This window comes from Podarcis melisellensis, assembly GCF_964234715.1.
Source record: "Podarcis melisellensis genome assembly, chromosome: 3".
Lineage (NCBI taxonomy): Eukaryota > Metazoa > Chordata > Lepidosauria > Squamata > Lacertidae > Podarcis > Podarcis melisellensis.
This window is the reverse complement of record NC_138530.1, coordinates 49,017,458-49,037,816: the sequence shown is the minus strand read 5'-3', so window position 1 is coordinate 49,037,816 and position 20,359 is coordinate 49,017,458. Positions and strand designations below refer to the sequence as shown.

Sequence of the window (20,359 nt, the reverse complement as noted above, 5' to 3'; positions counted from 1 at the left end):
TTCTTCTGACAAGGGATGGTGAGTTGGGATCCTGTGATGCTTGAAGATGCAACTAGATGTAAGAGAGACCCGACTGCATATTTTAGTTGGGTTTAATAGTTTATAACATACAAAAAAGACAAAGGTGCTTCGTCCAAATAGCAGCATTAAACAGTAATGTTTTCAGCAGGCCAAATAAGCTACATGACTATTCAAAGCAAGCTTAGACCACAAAAAGAAACAGACTCAGGAAGAAAAAGCTGGAACCTAAAACCTGAAAAATGATCTGGGGGAGAAGGCACTGCAAGAAGACATATTTCATTTTCAGAGAAGAACATTTTGGGAGTAAACATTATTCATACCTTCCCAGAATCACTACAGAGAGAAGGGATGAGGGAAAGGATGAAAAAGAACAGGAGCTGTTATATGTAAATACCTCAGATGTTCTCTGAGCAAGTTTGTATAAATTTGCAGAATTAAATGATCGCGGGTTTTGTGTTCTGCTTACTAGTCCCTTCTTTCTTCATCGGCCTCAGTCAATTCTCACTTCAAATTAATCCTAGTGCTTCCGCAAGTCCCCCCCCCACACCTTAAGCAAAATAAATGTTTTTCCCCATTCCAACCTATATCAACATTTCAGTAGACATGCTTTCATTTAAAAAACACCTTTTGGCTTTCAACAAAATGAGCACAGAATTCGTCCCCCAAAGTGTCACCATTTTGTGTGCATAGTTTGTGTTCCCAGATCTTGTCATGACCATGGTGAGCCCTTGGAGAAGCTGGGTTTGAACTAAATGCGTTTTACTTCAAAAGGGAGCACACTTGCTACTGGGCCACACAAGTGTCCATTTGGCATAGAAATCCATTCTATATAGATCAAATGTCAGATATACACACTCAGCACATCTTAAATAACTTGTACAGAGTTCCACACAGGAGTCCAACTGACTCTAATAAAGTGTTTGACATGTGGAAGACTTGCAAGATCAAGTCAATGATATCTGATATTGGAAATTTTGTTTTATAAGCCCATAGCAGACTTTTCCCCCCATGGCTTGGCTTTGAGAATAATTGAAAAAGTGCTCAACAATTATTTTAAAAAGCTCTCACAAAAGGAAAAAGCACAGCTGTTCAATAAAAAAATATTTATGATTGGCAATTTTGAAGTGTTCTATAATTTACATTTTAGCAGAATTTCCAAAGGCAAACTAACAACATTTTCTATTACTATTATTATTACTACTATTATTATTACTATTATTATTATTATTATTAAAATCTGTGCCAAGTATGTGTTTCCATCATCTCAATTCAAGCACAACATGGTTTTTTGGGTGAGGACACAGATGAAAAATCCAAAACAAAACCCAAAGCAAGTTCAACCCTTGATAGCATGGAACGGAAAAGTTAACCTACATTTGACTTGTTATTTTATCAATTTTGGTGCACCTGAAATGGATGCAAAAAGCCAGTGGCAGAGCAGAGTTTAAGACACAAGAATGAACAGTATCAGAGTCCATAGAAGGCATTTGAGTGCCAGGCACTGGAATGGGCGAATGCCGCCAACATTAACAATAATTTTTACATTAATTTGTTGTATTTCTATTCCATTAAGTGGAAAATATGTATAAACCATTAAAGCAGCCCAATGCTTTAAATTAAATAGCTGGAGCTAATCTTCAGCCCAGGTATAGCATGTTATTTCAAGCACTGACTCAATACCACTCCTGAAATATTGGTTCACTATTTTCAGCTTGTGGCCTTATATCATAATAATGGTGGGCAGTCCTTTCACATGCCTAAGAAGAACCTTTAGTTCATCTCTGTGGGAAATAATGCAGTTAGTAACAGGGCGCACATTGTTTGCAGCCTTCTGTTGGCTGTTTTAAAAGTTCCACTTTGGAAACTGGAAACAGTATTTATTGGGATACAGGCTGCCGTGTGTATGTGCATATACAATTCATCTATGGAAGGTATGCATGTGCTCGTTCCTCCTGGTAGCTTCACATCTCTGCTCTTATAAAACCGTCAGTTTTTCTATTGAAGACCTGCCTGTTTTCCTAGAATTTCTCAGGAATGTTCCTCAGTGGCTGCGTTTATTGTTGAGATGGAATATGTGCTACATTTGGTTATATGCTGCAATCGGGGTTTTTTCCTGTGGGTTTGCTTTTGAATTACAGTGTGCTTTTAAAGTATTAAAGGGAGCTCTGGTTTGCAGCTACTTCTGAAATAAGGCCACCATGTGTGAGGGGCCCATATGGCTGTTATTCTAAAGCACCAATGCTGCAGCAAGCAAAGGCTATAGCAGCCAAGTCTGCTGCTTGTGGCTGGAAAGCCAAACAGGAAGTTTGTGACTGTTGCCATGGGAACAAAGGGGCAGTCCATTCTGTACTGAGCACCGGATGTTAGCTCAGTGGGTTTGTCATATGACCTGTACAGGATGTACATGGGTGGAGCTGGAGTTTCTCTCTGTTTGTTGAAGAGAGCAGACATCTTTACTGTATGACTGCTAAAAGACACAAATAAAGACATGTAGATACGTTTCTGTCTGTGTCTGATTCCCCTCCCTGGGGATATGCAGGGAGGAGGAGAAGCAGTTGGTGTGTTTTCCTCACAGCCTGAGGAAAATCGCCGGAACGGACCTCGAGTATGTTGTTTCCTGCCGGGAGTCGCCGGAGGGAGGTCTAAAGAATTCAGCCGGTGCCTGAACAGATAGGCACATACCTCTGAGACGGGCTAGAATTCTAACAGTGGTAGCAGACGCCGGTTGCTGTTTTCATCGACCTCTGCATCAAGAAGTGGCCTCCATGGAAGCCTGAGGTGAGAAGGCTGATTCTCTGCAGCCAGACGCTGACCAGAAGAATCTGAAAGCCAAGCAACGGAGCCCAGGTATGCGATTTTCGGGCTTAGAAGTGTGAATGCAGATTGATTCATTCTCTGCTTCGAGGGAGAAACGTTTGGGAAAAACAGCTCTGAGAAACAGGAGAGCTCTGCATTCCAAACATTCCTGTGGTTTCCTGTTCAAGGGAAGGAATGTTGTTGCTTAGCAACGAAGGCCAGTTTCACGAGAGGGCTGGACAAGTCAGGCTTTTGCCTCGGAGAGGCAAAAACAAGGTTTTGTTATGACTTAGGCCCAATCAAACAAACTGTTGGAAAGGGACTTTCCAAAGCAGCCAGCGTTGAGAGCTGCCAGGTGGCACAGAGTGTAAACAAGCCAGCTATTGGATTTTAGAGGCTTGTGTTTGAGAGTCAATGCAAGGACTCAAAATGGATGCCAAGAGGGGGGGAGGCCTGCCTGCTCCAGACCTCCTAACCAGTGACAATTATGCATCCTGGTCTATTAAGATGAAGGCCCTGCTGCAGAATCAGAGACTGTTTGAGGTGATTGAGAACCCCATCCCTGCAGCACCAACGCGTGCTTGGGAGTCACAGAATGTGAAGGCCAGAACGGCTATAATTCTGTGCGTGTCAGATTCGCAGCTGATTCATATACAGGCTTTAGACCACGCGAAAGATGTTTGGGACACGCTGAGAAGGACACATCAGAGAGATGCAGGTTCTTCAGCGTTGCTGTATTTTGAGAAGCTGACCAACCTGAGGCTTGCGCCTGATGGAGATGTTCAAGCGCACCTGACAGAAATGAAATTTCTGCGTCAACAGATGGTGGAACGTAACTTCCGTCTGCAGGAGGAAGTGTTTTGCTTCATGGTGATCAACAGTCTGAATCGGACTTACAAAACGGTTGCCAGTCAGCTGAGGTCTCTCCCAGCAGCGGATCTCACATCGGAGAGGGTCTTTGCCGTCGTGCTGAATGAACATGACAGACTTGCCGCCCTGGAAGTGAAGGACAGGGGGAGACAAGAACGGAGTTCTGACACCCCCACTGCTGTTGCTACTGGAGAAAATGCTGTAGCTTTAAACGTTGTCCGATGCTACAATTGTGACCAAACTGGGCATCTTCAGCGGTACTGCAAGAAGCCACGTCAGAACAGAGGAGCCAAGGCGAGCTCCACAAAGTCTGAGGCGTCAGACAAAAGTCACACCAAGCCAAAGGCAAAGACTGCAAAAGCTTTGATGTCGCTAAAAGCCACACCAGAGGTGGGAAACTTCTTTGTCCTAGACACGGGCGCGACGGTTCACATGACAGGACACAGAGGACTATTTTCTACGTTTGAGAAGCAAAGCTTCGCTGTGCAACTAGCCAACGGTCAAGAGCTGGAAGCCACCGGGATTGGAACTGTGTATCTTAAAAGTCTGAACTTGACTATAAACAATGTTTATTTGGTTCCAGAGTTGAAGTTTAATCTGCTCAGTGTTTCGCAGATTGCCAAGAAGGGACTAAAACTGTCCTATGATGATGAGAACTGCGAGATCTACAAAGATGGAGAGCTGTATCTTTCTGCCAAAGAGAAAGATGGACTGTATTTGTTGACTTTTGATCAAAGTGATTACATGGAATGTAATTCTAGTGATTCTAACATGATCTCTTTTACAGGTGTAGCCAAGGAAAACGCCAAGCAGGTCACCTCGAGGGTCAACAAGGCATTTCAGCGGGTGTATGCTGATGTGATTGGTCCTTTAGCACCGTCTAGAGGCAAAGCAAAGTATTACCTAATATGTGTTGATTCTTTTACAGGTTTTGTCTGGATTTATCTTTTGGAGAGACCGAAAGAAGCCTTAGAAAGGTTTAAAGAGTTTTGTGACAAGGTTAAAAATATGCATGATGCTGACATAGATTGTCTTTGCACAGATGAGAAGCCAATTTTTCTTTTACAGGTTTTCCAGAGGTTCCTGAAGAAGAAAGGGATAAGACACAAAATTGCTAGTTCCGAAGAAGCTTGGAACAGATGTGTTTGTGTTAAGGTGAACAAAGAATTGCAAAAGGGAATGGAAGCGCAATTGCTTAGTTCACATCTGCCACATGAGTACTGGGCTGAATCGCTAATGTCATTTTGTTACACGTGGTTGAGAAAGTTTTCAAAAGAGTTGGGATGTTCTCCTTTTGAGAAACTGTTCCACAGAAAACCTTCTGTTGCCCATTTCAAGGTTTTTGGGTCTCATGTGAGAACAGAAGCTCCGGGTGGAGTAAAGAATGCCAGAGGCATTTTTGTGGGTTATGAAAAGGGTCTCTACAGAGTAATTTTGTCTGAATCTGGTCAGGTGATTCTCACAAAATTTCTAGAGAGTGCTCCTGAACAGGAGAGAGTGATTGTTCAAACATTTCCCACAGGTGATGATGATTCTGATGATGATGATGATGAGTTTGATCTTATTGAGTTCAGTACTACTGATGATGACAGCGATAGCTCAGACAGCTCAGTTGTCACGGTCGTTGAGAGGAAATCTCAGATAATGACTAGACCCTCAGAAGAGGAGGATGAACCACTGATTAAGCTTAGTACTGGTTCTCCAGAGAGTTCAGAGGCTGGACCAGAAAGCAAGGGAGAGCAGCACCTCTTACGTAGGTCTGAGAGAGCAACGAAGGGTGTACCACCCAAGAGGTATTCACAAGAGTTTGCTAACTTAGCTGTTGCTGTTGTAAACGACCAAGGTCAAATTGAAGCTGTGTCTAAGTCAGAGACAAAGGCACAACAGAGAGTTGCTAACCAAGGTAATGCAGAAGCACTCATTCCTTGGAAGTCACACAACCAGAGAGGTACATTGGTAAAACCAGTGGCGGGTAGTTCCAAGGGTGGAACTGAAACAACAGGGGAATGTTATAAGTATAACAACTGTTTGTTTTCTTCTCTGGATGACGCTTTGCTCGCAGCACGCATTGATACTTTAGGGGGAGTATGTTATTCTAAAGCACCAATGCTGCAGCAAGCAAAGGCTATAGCAGCCAAGTCTGCTGCTTGTGGCTGGAAAGCCAAACAGGAAGTTTGTGACTGTTGCCATGGGAACAAAGGGGCAGTCCATTCTGTACTGAGCACCGGATGTTAGCTCAGTGGGTTTGTCATATGACCTGTACAGGATGTACATGGGTGGAGCTGGAGTTTCTCTCTGTTTGTTGAAGAGAGCAGACATCTTTACTGTATGACTGCTAAAAGACACAAATAAAGACATGTAGGTACGTTTCTGTCTGTGTCTGATTCCCCTCCCTGGGGATATGCAGGGAGGAGGAGAAGCAGTTGGTGTGTTTTCCTCACAGCCTGAGGAAAATCGCCGGAACGGACCTCGAGTATGTTGTTTCCTGCCGGGAGTCGCCGGAGGGAGGTCTAAAGAATTCAGCCGGTGCCTGAACAGATAGGCACATACCTCTGAGACGGGCTAGAATTCTAACAATGGCAGCTTGCAGGACTCCTGTCTTGACAGATGGAGTGGAAACCAAGGCAAGCAGGAATTTGATGGGCTACTGTACTTCTCCTGGCAACAGAGCCTTTGTTGCTTCCTGTGGGTCAGACTTAAGCCCACGGAGAACTTCAGCATTTCTGTCCTTTTCCACTGAAGACAAGGGACACCTGCAAGGTGGTCACTCAGAAATAGGAAACAAGGACATTTATATGCTTCCATTGAATACTAATCTACTGGTGCCAGATCTGTCCCACCATTTGGCGCTACCAGTTGCTATGGACTGAAGCTACTTTTCTACCAAACCAGTTTGCAAAGTATATGCCTGCTAATATCCTCCCTGCTTCATCAGTACAGTGGTACCTCAGTTGTTGAACGTAATCCATTCTGGAAGACAGTCCAACTTCTGAAACGTTCGACAACCGAGGCACAAAGGGTTGGTTGCAATGTCAGTGGAGAAAATTGGGGGGAAACGCAGCGGAAGCTGTTCGACTTCCGAGGCACGTTCAAAAACTGAAGCAATTACTTCTGGGTTTTTGGGATTTGAAAACCAAAACGTTCAGCTTCCGAGATGCTCGAAAACCGAGGTAAAAAAGGCAAAGGTAAAGGGACCCTGTATTAACTTCTGTGTTTTAGGAGCTGAGGGGGTAGAATCTGGAAAATTCCCAGTTCAATCACTCTGTTTCATCTGAATTGGGCAAAGTGGTTCAGGTGCTAGCCTAGTGCTTGAAAGTGGTGGCAGGCTGGATGTGAAAAAATAGTTTTTATTTAAATTTATATACTGCCCTTCATCCAAAAATCACTTCCGGGATAGCGCGAACGGGTAATGGCGGATTCCCTCCGAGCTCCGGAGGGAATCGGCTCCGCCAAGGACGGGTCTTGCCGTGCCGGCGACACGGGGACCCTTAGAAACCGCAGGCGCGGAAGCCTGCGGACATGGTGACTCGGTGGGCACCTTAAGCGCCCTCTCTGACCCGCGAAGAGCCTTTTTAAAGGCTACGGAGTGGACCGGAGAGTGGTGTGGTGCTGAGAGTCGATCGCTGCCTTGGCGGAGCGGAGCCGCGAGCCATGACCGGAGAGCGCTATCTTTTTTCCTGAAATTCGGACTGAAACAAAGAACCCGTGAGTAGAAGGAAATTTTGGCACTAAAAGCTTTATACCTAAAATTGAGTACGATCGGGGGTGTGTTAAAAGGAAGTCCGCACTCCCCCCCCCCCCCCACAGAAAGACTCAAAGTAAGGAGAGGAGCACTAAGGCGGAAAAGACTTTGGTGCTTAAATAAATAGCTCTCATGAATTGGATTACAAAGTTACTGTGCTGGAGTGGAAAAGAGTAGAATCTCGGAAAATTTTCTTTTTTTTGGCAATCCCCCCCCCTGGACCCGGGAGTGCCCTGCATGTGAGCCCGAGGAAAAAGAATCAAGAGTTTGACAGCTGTCAAAAGAGCTGTCAAACGAGCGGTAAAGCGGAACTGTGTTGCCAGCATTTCTTTGGATTAAAAGAGCTACATTAAAATTGAACTTTTAGAAACAAAGTGACTGGGTATAACAAAGTGGCTGGAAACAACAGTAACGAATTGTTGGAATAGGATTATGATGGAAATCCCCTGGAGGGAATTAAAGATATTGCAATGGCTGCAGAAGAGAAACTATGGGCAGAGATTGAAAGGATGTTTTTTCTCGTGGGAACTTTACAAAAGCAAAGTACCACAATGAGTAAACAATTGGAGACCTTCGGTTTGGAACTGTGCAACTCTGCTAATGATACAAAGTTGATGGAAAAAAACTCTGCAGCTGCAGAGGATGAGATAACTTTGAAATTGGGGGGAAAGGAAGAGGAAGAAGGAGAGGAATCTCTGATGGAAAAAACCAATCAAAAGCCGATAACCTTTGGGAACAAAGGAAACAAAGAAAATGACAAGTGGACCACAAATCTGCAAAAGGAGGGAAAGAGAAAAGAAGAAGTCCCTGGAATAACTGGAATATTGGACTATATAAGAGTAAACAAACATGATAGGGACTTCTTCATTTGGCTGGAGCATGGGAGAATGAGTGGTCCTGAACAGAAACTGATATTGATTGACTCAGAAGGAGAAAAACATGAGGGGCTGATGACAAAACCTCCCCAAGAAGAGAGGGCCAACAAAATGGACTATCAACAAAACTGGTGGAGAAAGACTAACTGGGGCTTAAGAGCCTCTGACGTAAGAAACCCGGGCTAAAGCAGCCAATCTATTGGGACATCGGTTTGGGAAGGGACAGAAACCGGGGCAGGGGGGGGAGGGGAGAGTAGAATAGTTAATATCTGAGATTTTAGAATTGTTATAATATGATTTTTGGTGTAATATGGGAAGGGAGGAATTCATGGGAGAAAACTTAGGCCGCCCTTAGGGAAATGATTTACTGTGTAAAATTGGACAGGTTAAACTGGGTTAAGTAAAGGAGACAAATATTAAGAAAAGATAAGAAATATTTAAGGGATGAGAGGAAATAACTTGCTGAGATAATTTATGAAATTGGAATGTGGGAGGGAGGGTGCGGGGAAGTCAATGAAAGAAGGTAATGAAAGTAAGGTTATGAAATCATGCATGTTTTGTTCTGTTTTTATATGTTTGTCTGTCTGTTAAAAAAGTTAAAAACCCAATAAAAATTTTATTAAAAAAAAAAAATCACAGGGTGATTTATAGCATAAAAATACAAAATGAAAACACAAGATACATATTATCAGTGGGGGGTTTTCTGGAGGGACACAGGGGTATGCATAACCCTAAACATTTTGTGAATCTAAGTTTAGCCTCATTGAGGGGCAGTATTTCAATGAGAGTACCTCTAAACATTTTTTTAGGGGAAAAAGCACTGCATAATATCATAATGAAACCATAAACAATACCCCCCCAAAAGAAACACATTTGCAAGCTACATTTTCACCTGGCATATCCTTACATATCTTTAGGTGCCAGGAGAGAGCATTCCACAAACAAGGAGCCACCGCAGAGAAGGCCATTCTCATGTTGCCACCCTCAAGACCTCTCATGAGTTCAGGGTCCGGGTTGGTTCGTATGAAGAGAGATGGTCTTGAAGTATTACATTCCTGAGCTGTTAAAGACTTTATAGGTCAAAACCAGCACTTTGAATTTGGCCCAGAAACTCATTGACAGCCAGTGCAGCTGGGTAGTTGGGCCAGGATTGGTTTAATATGCTCAAACCATCTTGCCCCTGTGGGCATCCTGGCTACTGAATTTTGCATCAACAGATGTTTGTGAAGCATTTTCAGAGTCAGCTCCCATGTATAACATGTTGCAGTAATCTATCATAGATAGGCTTGCCACATGTCTGGAAAATTCTGGACATGCCAGGAAATTGGATGCCTAAAATGGCATCCTGGGGAAAATTTTGAATTTTAAGAGATGTCCAGAATTTCCCGTATTTTCTGCTGAGCAGGAAAAGGAACATACCCCCTTATATGGGAGACCCAAAGTGTGCTTGCTTTTTGATAGACCTTGTGGGGATATGCACTGAAAATACAGTGGTACCTCTAGTTACCAACTTAATTCATTCGGAGGTCTGTTCTTAACCTGGAATTGTTCTTAACTAGAGGCGTGCTTTCGCTAATGGGGCCTCTTGCCGCTGCGCCACCAGCACACGATTTCCGTTCTCATCCTGGGGCAAAGTTCTCAACTCAAGGTAACTCTTCCAGGTTAGCGGAGTTCATAACCTGAAGCATTTGTAACCTGAGGCGTTTGTAACTCGAGGTACCACTGTAAATCTTTTCTTCCTGACATGTAGGCTGCCTATGTACAAACCAAATAGAAAAAGATGCATGGGAGGAGCTGAACTTTATCCCATCCTGAATGTAGCTCACAGTAACTCATGCATCAAGAATCCACGTGGCAAAACTGTAATGTTTGCATATTTATTGCCCACTCCAGATTCAGGTAGTGGAACAACATGTGTGACTTTAATTGATGCAACCTCAGCTTCCCATGAATATGGTAGTAGCAACCTACTTCAAAGGTTTCTTGTGATACTTGAAGCTGATAAAAATGGTTAACTCAACCTTTCTCTTTTTGTGTGATATATTGACAATGTCTCAGAGACAAACTATGAGTTGACAAGCCTCTATATATACAGTACGCCAATTTGGCTAGCTCCTCTGCATTTGTTTCATAATGTAAACTTTCATACAGTGAAATGAAAACAGATGTGGGGGGGGGGGGGAATTCCATCACTCAAGTTTCTGAACAGTGACCTTCAAAAATATATATGTAATGATTGTGTATTGGCAAAAGGGGGGGCAAAGGTGCTCTGAGAAAGTTGTTTCTTCTATAATTCTGTGTTAGCGCTCTCCAAAGTTTCATATTTTTTAACAAGGATTACACTACACTGAATTTGTTGTCCCTAATGACCATTAAGAATGATGGAGGTTAGTACTCTACAATCTGAGAGTATGTGAAAATGACTAATACTTGTCATATATCCAAAATTATGCGGGCCAAACATTTGTACACTAACCAATTTGGCAAGTATTTCCAGTAGTAATAACTTTTGCAGTGCCAAGAAACAGCATTACTGTATTCAGTATGTTGTACTTTAAGAATAGTATGCTTGCATTATCAGTTCCTATCCGCATTGTCATAAACTATGCATTTGGATTTCTCTAATGTCATGAGGGACAATTAAGAACACAGCAAAGAAAAGCATATTAATGATTTCCAATGGTGATAGGTCTACACATTGTTCTGATTCTTTTTCAGGCTCCCTCTCTGTGTGCCAAGATTTTTAACATTATAATATATTTTAACAAATATATTCTCATACACAACATACTTAATTATTGTTTGTTTAGACTTTAGGTAACAGTGCTGCCTCAGCTGTTGAACATGTTAGTTATTCTTGGTCACATCTGGAACATCTGCAGAGCGAGTTCCAATGGTTAGAAGATTGCTCATAGTAGAATACTCGTTCATTTAAAAAAAACAGACAGCTGGATATGTGACCACTTCAAGCTCTTTTCAGGTTATCAGTCTAGAGTAACAGGGTTTTCATTTTTATTGTTGAAGCTGAACAAGACTGGCTCTAGAACAGGATGGATGGGAGACTACCTGTTAGCCATTTGTGCTCTCCTAGAATTGAAGTTATAAGTGTGACTGTGCGGGTAGAAGTACAGTGGTACCTCTAGATACGAATGGGATCCGTTCCGGAGCCCTTTCACATCTAGAGGTAAACATAACTAGCGACGGCACGTCTGTGCACGCGTCGCTTTTCCCCGCTTCTGCGCAAGCGCATGACGTCATTTTGAGCATCTGTGCAAAACCTGCGGCGAAACCTGGAAGTAATGCGCTCCGTTACCGAGGAGCACAACTCGAACGCGCTCAACTCGAAGCGTATTTAACCCGAGGTATGACTGTAGCTGTGAGATTGGCTGCTGAATCTTTTCAGGATCAGGTCTATGGCAGTACTGGTCCTACAGTAGAGCCAGAAACCAAGTTTCTGAAAGAAAACAACTTGCTTTGTGGTACAAGGAATCCTGTGGACAAGTCTACCTCCCAGCTCTTTCCACACCCATGTGCAGAGATTGCTGGGAGGCTGAGCCCAGTGAGGCCCAGGCAGTTGCTTCAGTCTTTGGTATAACTCAACTCAGCTTAGTGGGGCAAGAATCATGCATTTCCCTATCCTATGCCAATGGAGAAATTGTTTTGCTTTATCTGGATTTGAGGATTTTTGCAGGGTGGCAGCCAACTCCTGGCTAACCAATACAGTGGTACCTTGGGTTGCATACGCTTCAGGTTACATACACTTCAGGTTACAGACTCCGCTAACCCAGAAATAGTACCTCGGGTTAAGAACTTTGTCTCAGGATGAGAACAGAAATCGTGCTCTGGTGGCATGACAGCAGCAGGAGGCCCCATTAGCTAAAGTGGTGCTTCAGGTTAAGAACAGTTTCAGGTTAAGTACGGACCTCAAGAACAAATTAAGTACTTAACCCAAGGTACCACTGCATATGTTTCGAAAGCATAAGATTTTTCTGTGTCGGGCTGAGTTTAGTTTCTGATAGTGCGTCGACTTTAGTGTTGTGCAGGCATCCTCACAGTGGCGTAGCGTGGGGGTGCAGGGGGGCCGGCCGCACCGGGTGCAACACCTGGGGGGCGCGCTCGCACTCGCAGCTCTCTGCCCCTTCTAAAATGCACGGGTTAGGGGGCGCAAATTACTTGCCTTGCCCCAGGTGCTGACAACCCACGCTACGCCACTGCATCCTCGGCCCTCCAGCTGTTTTGAGACTACAATTCCCATCATCCCTGACCACTGGTCCTGTTAGCTAGGGATAATGGGAGTTGTAGTCCCAAAACAGCTGGCGGGCCAAGTTTGGGGGTGCCTGCTGCAGTGGATTGTGAGGTTAGCAAAGTTGGTTGGAGCATGGTATTGAAAACCACAAGGCTGCAGGTTCGATCCCCATTTATGGACAGCTGCCTATTCCTGCCTGGCAGGGGTTTGGACCAGATGATCTTCACGGTCCCTTCCAACTCTACAATTCTTTGATTCTAGGTCTGGCTAAATGGATTCTGATAAACGTGCACAAATGAGAGCAGTTTTCATACTGTGAACAACAAACCTTAGTCATAGAGAGGAGAGGGTGGGGTGGTGGGGTGGAGCTGCCATTCTGATGCCAGTATCACTGCTGCTTAGCAGGGTCAGACTATGTGAATATACCAGCAAAAGTGCTGTCCTGATTCTGCCAGTACACCCATGCATCCTGAACCTTACCACAGCCCAGCTAGCTGCAGCAATGCCTGTGTCAGAAGGGCAGCTCTATGGCACCATGCCAGCTTCTGGGTATCTGTTCAGAAAAGATGAGCTTAGGGAAGAAATCCATCCATTGTGCAGATGCTGATAAAAAACAACTAAAGCTCTTAATCTTCTGAGCACTGAAAAATAAATAAAGGAAATACTGTCCACCACAAATGTCTCCAGCACGAGTTGCTTCCAAATCCCTGGGGTTCCACGGGAGGATAATTCTGACATTGGTCAATCCTCACTGGATATATAATAGGATCAAACTGAATTCTATTGCTACCAATTCTGGCTGCTTAAGATCATATGTTTGGTTTCAACAATGAATTCCAAAAGAGGGGTTTCTTGGGTTTGGTTGGTTGTGGTATATATATTAAGCTATGTGAAAGTAAAGAGAACACTTTGAATAAAACATTTTTACAGTTTATTGTCTATTATTAAAATGTATAAAAATGAAGATTTGAATAACTGAGGGACATTAAATGGTGAAATTCTATCCGTGCAAACAAATAAATAGTTATTTACAGTCTTTGGCAAAACAGAATGTTAAGTCTTGTTGGCATCTTGTGCTTATCCACATATATTCTTTCTCCCCTCCCCACCATCTCTCTCTAACTCTCTCTCTCTCTCTCTCTCTCTCTCTCTCACACACACACACACACACACACACACACACACACATTCACACATACAAAGGAAAAAGGAAACAGTCATAAATAATTTACATAGTATAGGCAAATATGGTACAATCGAAATATTAACATCTTAGTCCCATCGCTGATGTCTTCTGTTTATTTGAAGGATACAATAAGCATTATTACATGAATGAAATTTCCCTTACTTCTCTCTGGGACTTGGGGCTACACTTTTAGAAATACTAAAAATATGAATTGCAAAAAAACACGCTGAACAAGCTTTTTTTTAAAAAAAAAATCTCATTAAGAGGCCTTTTAAAAAGGTTGTTAATATGGCAAAACTAAGAATGTGCAATAAAGCCAGAAGCACTGGGTTCTTGATAAAGGTATATAACATCAAAATCGATTTAGAAATTGGTTTGAAAACAAGCCTGGCTGTGAGTTCAGCAGCTGAGATGCTAATGTAGAAGCCTCAGCTACAGAAGCTGCCGCATTCATTCTGATGCAGCGGTAGGGACAGCCCTGAGCTTGAATTGCATCCTTTTGCATCCATGTAGACGCTTTGACAATTGTGTGACTGGAAGTACTCATCTGTGGCTGAATTCTTTTGCCACAGTCCTTCTTGAGACATCCACATGCATATCCCTGGCTGGCTGCAAAAGCTTGCACGTGATCCCCCAGCGTCACCAAGCAGCCAGCGCTTTAATACATATCTTAATGTGGATTCCCACATGGCAGCTGTTTTTGACAGAGAATGGATTCTGCACCCTCCTGACTCCAGCCCAAGAGCTGATTGGCAGGTTTCTAGATTCTTCTTTTGCAATCCAGAGATACATGCAGCAGAGTGCACAGAGGACTCAGCAACAAGGCCATTGTTCTCTTCTCTTAGTAATGCTCATCCATGAACAAAACCACACCAGCAAGTTTACCTCATGGGCAAAGTTCATTCAATTTAAAATAACAGAGTGTTAAATATGTGCATACTATTGTATAATGGAATAACTGTTGTATCTGGTTAGGATAAAGGCTGACATACCTTCAGCATTCTTTTCTTTAAAAGTCCTATATACAGCAGACATACGTAAAAATTAATAATACAAAAATGGTGGGCAATAGTAAATATCAAGGTTCCACTTAGAAGGTCTCGAGGGCTACTTAATTATTTGGCAGTTTTCAGAGCAATTTAAGATTATTGTCACATATAATTACATATATAACATATATTCACCGGTTGGACCATTAAAGGCATTATTTAGTTATCTCTTCTGTGAGTTCTTCCATGGCTAATGTGCTCTATGGCATGCTTTCAAATAAATTACTGGAGAACGTAGCTGCGCATCGCAATAAATAAATAGCACCAACGTCCTTATAACTGGAACCGTAATATGTTACCAGATTTTGTTAATGGTAGCATTGCCACCTTATCAGAAACCCGGATCAAAGTTTGGGGTTTCAAAGTGCTTGCTGCAACAGCGTCAGGAAAAAGGTTCCACCTGGCCAGGAACCATTTTCATGGGACACCTTAGGCACGCTGCTGTTCATCAGGTCAATTAGTGCACATTTAAGTTCTCACCATTGCTAATCTTCCTAGACAAAATTCAAAGGGCTGATTATACGCTTTATATGACAGCCACATTTTCTACTTTCCCACCCTCTGGGTTATAAGCAACCAAGTTTTACTCAGAGTAGACCCACTACAATGAATTAGTCATGCCCGTCTATTAATTTCAGAATGTCTGCTCTGACTGTGACTACTAGCATGCATCTCCATGGCTCCCAATGCGCACTCATGGATAAAATGTCTCTAAATGCAATGGCCAAGCACCAGGAATCCCCCCATACAACCTTTCGTAGTACACTGCATGGTATACAATGATATGCTGAGTGTGTCTTTGAGGCAAAGGCTGAATTCATATGGAAAAGTGGTCATCAAGTAGTTGAACCCATTTTATAAAAAAGGAGCATCTACACGTTTTGGCTGACATTCACAACCTCCCTCCCCAATTTATTACAGGGCAGTCCTAAAGTCACAAGAACAGATCCAGAGTATAAGATGCTAAGCTTCATATAATGCCAGTTTCCTCCAGAGTGTAGCATATGAAGATGCCTTGTACTAAATCAGACCATTGGTCCATCTTCATCCGTCTACACTGGCAGGTTGCTCACCAGTGACTCAGATGTCCTACGCAAAGATTCTGGGGCATGAACCTGGGATCTTTTGCATGTAACACACATGCTTTACCTCTGAGCTGCAGCACTTCCACTAGAAGTATTACTTTGGAGACATATGCAAAATAAACATTTAATAATGTTGGGTTGTTGATGCAGCTGCCCTGCTCCACTCCCCACAAAATTATATGTGAGTAGGATACTAGATGCCTGCCAGCTCCTGCTCATGAGGTATCAAGATTCCCTGATAGTAACATACTTTGAATGGGCAACCCTGAAATAACTGGCATTTTAATTTGTATGCCCCCAGGAGAATAATGCCAAATTCACTTCTTTAAAACAGAATTGGATACAAGATCTCAAGAGCCCTATTGGATGTTAAGCTGTCGTCGTTCTCTCTGCAGCCTGCTCACGTGCTAGTATTTGTCATTAGAAGAGAAGCATTATTTTAAACTTCAAGCATGTGGCTTACCTAAAAAGCTGTTAGAAGATTAGTAACATTTGAAGTTTGTGGAGCCATCTTCTTGGGTGGCCGTTGCCTTAGTTTTCCATGGCTTCTTAAATGAGTAGGATATTTAGGGTTTGGTCCTTCTCAGTTTTGATGAACTATATCTCCCAGATTTTGTGTCACCAAGGCCCAGCCCTGATCTGAGCAAGTAATGTGGCCTGAAGAAGTGGTCTTACTTACAACCACTTCCTCCCTCTTGATGTAAGAACACCCCCCTCACATTCTTCCATATCTATATCCATATAAATACATTAAGTAATTACACTTTTACACTTTATATGTAAACGTCATTTTAACAACAACAACAACCCTAAACAAATGACTGAATAAATGTGTCTGCCAAGTTTTCACTCTATACGTCAATCAGTTTTTGCTTCCGTGGTGGGTTTGATGGTCACATTTAGGCCCTGTCAGTCCAAGCTCTTAGAAGGCACTGGGGTGTAGAATCGGAGGGATCTCTCCTGGCTGAAGGGAGGCACAAGGTCTGGGGAACATGCCAGAGTTGAAAAATAAGTGAGGGATTTGGAGTACCAGGATGAACAGAGGTGTCTAGTTGAACGGCATCTACAGTACTTTGCTGGTTTTGCAGCAGCTTTACCTCAGACATCTGCAACAGAAAGAAGCAATTGCTAAGTACAATTCCCACATTTGGATTGCATTGCAGTAAACATGGGGGGGAGGAGTTACTTGTGTTTGGACATTTAAATCCCATCTTTCGAAAAGCAAACTTTATAATGCAATAAATATGTACAGTAAAAATCAGGTAAAAACCAATGGGTTCCAATGGGCTGTTATTTATCCCATTTGCATCTTGCCCTTCTGTCAAGGAATACAGAGCAGCCTGCACAGTATTGTCTCATTATTCTTACAACAATACTGTGATGTAAGTTGAGCTAAGAGATAGTGACTTGCCCAAGGGTCACCCAAATTAATGACTGTACTGAAATTTGAACCCAGGTCTCCCAAGTCTGAGACTCTACTCGCACCACTACATTGTCTCTTGCTACTTGTGTTACTCCAGTCCTTTGGACTATATTGCTAGCTACAGAATATATGGTTGATTCTCTGGTCTTGGGTCGCAGGCGGACCCAAGGTGATCACGACAAGAGCACTACCACCATGCAAGTATTGGGTAAACGATTCAGAAATTGGTCCCCAAATGCATATTTGGGTTAAAGGTGGGTCCTGGGTCTGAAAAGGTTGAGGATGCCTAAGTTAACTGATGGTCAGGGAAAATGCTTAGCCTTATGTCATAGGTCATATTTGCTTGGGGGGGGGGGACATCACATATGAGGAGTGGCACATGCAAGTCAGGTTGCCTATTGCATGGAATCTGGCTCTGATTATGACAATTAATTATGCTCAATGCTTTTTTCGGAGGACAGGGACGCAGGGGTACGCATACCCCTAAACATTTTGTAAGTCTAGGTTTGGCCTCATTGAGGGGCAGTATTTCAATATGAGTAGGAAAATGATAGGGGAAAAATTTTAAGGGGAAAAAAGCACTGATTATGCTTGCTCTCGCCTCAAGCTGGATACACACAATTGCTATTCATTGCTATACACATTTGCTATTAAGAAAGCTGTCCCACTGAATCCATTTTCATTCATAATGTAGATTCATATATATAAGATTGTTTAATAAAAGGAATCAAAGGCACTCAGAGGGTTGCTTCACAAATATATGGCCAACACTTGATACTGCAAAATCGGATGACCTGCAAGTTTGAATGAGTCATAAAAGCCTAAGACCCTCTGGATCAGGTCCATGGTCCCTCCCATTGAAAAAGTCGGCAACCCCCTGCAAACACTAAAGTAGTTATTACCATTATGATGATGAATGCATTAACTTACCTTTGCATTCATACTTGAGGTCAGAGAAGTATACCATCTCTTGTGAAAAGACAAAAAGACCTAATCGCCCACCAGCATAGGTTTTGTCATAGATTGGTCCAGAGTCTGCCATGACCTGCTTTCCTTCGTACACTAAAACCCTTTGAAAGGGGAACAAAGTCTAGATTAGACACCATTCTTGAAATGATACACTTTCTTTCTAGTGGCGGTAAAAGCTCTTATAAGAAAAACAAAGTGACATCAGATTCACACCCAGGTTTGTCTACAACTTCTACCTATCTAACACACAGTCTGCTCAAACACTCCTCACAGAAGTAGTTTTATGGACACATCTGAAAAAGATTTCCCAGTTCTGATTTAGGCCAGCCAAGTCCAATGAAGTGAATCTATACTGAGGAGGGGTAAGATGCATATTGTGTTGGAAGCTGCTCAGAGTGGCTTCCAACATTGTTGTTGTTGTTGTCATGAACACAAGTTGAAGAAACAACTCTATAGTCTTGAGGTCACATTGTGCACTGTGTGATCTCCGACAGCTTATGTTATTGTGCATTTCAGCTGAAAATTGCTAAATATTCCATAATACATTAGCCTGTTTTCATAAAGAAACATTCCCGCTAACCTCAGACAGTTAATGGTTGGCTTATGCAATGAAATAAGTGGTATACGTGTTCTATTTCAAAGCCCTAGGTTTTGCTGAGAACATAATTATTAGGATTTGTTTGTGGCACTGCTTTCTAGATGTGGGAGCATGGGAAAATATAGCTGTCAAAGGAGGGCTAATTGAATGTGAGAGAAACTCACAGATTATATATATATATATATATATGCAGGTTTTGGTGTCCTCGGGTGTCTTCCCGTGTAAAAGTTGGGGTGTCTAGGCGACGTTTCGACGAGGTCTCACTCGTCATCTTCAGGCTGGTGCTTTCGGCTTCTTGTTACTGGAACAGAGCAGGATCTCAGTGTTTGAGTTCCTATAAATACTGTTGAGGGGGTGTGGTGTATAGCCTCCAATGTTCTGGGCAGAGAGGAAGTTCCCAGGCTAGTGTGCCTTTTCTTCTTTTGTTCCTTAATTACTTGAGGGATATCTTGAGTGATTTCTTGAGTGATATCCTGAGTACCACTTAGGTGGGTCATTAGGTGTGGATTAGTTGCTAAAGTCTTTGTGTCTTGACCTCTTGAACTTTGTGAAGAGTTTTTCTGAGAAGATGGCTGTACTGCACTTAGTTGTGCTCTGGCTTGGCTTCGTGTATAGGGGCGAGCTGTGGTTTTGTGGCCTGTGTCAGCCAGATCTGTGTAGGGATTGCAGGGGGGTGCAGCATCCGGAGGTGCCACCATGGTTTGGCTACTGGATGGTGTCTGTAATTTATCTGTGGAGAGGGTCTGGGTTTGGGTCTGGTGTGGTTGATTGGTGATGGCGTTCTGTGTGCCTCTGGATCTGGTGTCAGTTTTTGTGGGGAGGGCTAATTTCCAGATGTCTGGCAAGCGGGATGTGTCGTCACGCTTGTTCATGTTGTGAGGGTGTTTCTCTATCTCGATGGCTTCCATGATTATTCTCTTGTGGTGATGTTCCATGTTAAAGAGCAGAGGCACACAGAACGCCATCACCAATCAACCACACCAGACCCAAACCCAGACCCTCTCCACAGATAAATTACAGACACCATCCAGTAGCCAAACCATGGTGGCACCTCCGGATGCTGCACCCCCCTGCAATCCCTACACAGATCTGGCTGACACAGGCCACAAAACCACAGCTCGCCCCTATACACGAAGCCAAGCCAGAGCACAACTAAGTGCAGTACAGCCATCTTCTCAGAAAAACTCTTCACAAAGTTCAAGAGGTCAAGACACAAAGACTTTAGCAACTAATCCACACCTAATGACCCACCTAAGTGGTACTCAGGATATCACTCAAGAAATCACTCAAGATATCCCTCAAGTAATTAAGGAACAAAAGAAGAAAAGGCACACTAGCCTGGGAACTTCCTCTCTGCCCAGAACATTGGAGGCTATACACCACACCCCCTCAACAGTATTTATAGGAACTCAAACACTGAGATCCTGCTCTGTTCCAGTAACAAGAAGCCGAAAGCACCAGCCTGAAGATGACGAGTGAGACCTCGTCGAAACGTCGCC

The 20,359-nt window shown here is 43.1% G+C and overlaps 1 protein-coding gene across 1 annotated transcript in view; it reads right to left on the bottom strand.

The window, feature by feature from the left end:
- Positions 1-13,458: 13,458 nt before the first annotated feature.
- THBS2 (thrombospondin 2) overlaps positions 13,459-20,359 on the bottom strand; it is a 45,222-nt gene continuing 38,321 nt past the window's right edge. The window contains exons 21-22 of the mRNA XM_081904747.1: positions 18,224-18,363; positions 13,459-16,976 (exon numbers count right to left, since the gene is read on the bottom strand). Coding sequence (XP_081760873.1) covers positions 16,969-16,976; positions 18,224-18,363 — 148 coding nt within the window. The 3' untranslated portion in view covers positions 13,459-16,968. The remainder of the gene's footprint in view (positions 16,977-18,223; positions 18,364-20,359) is intronic.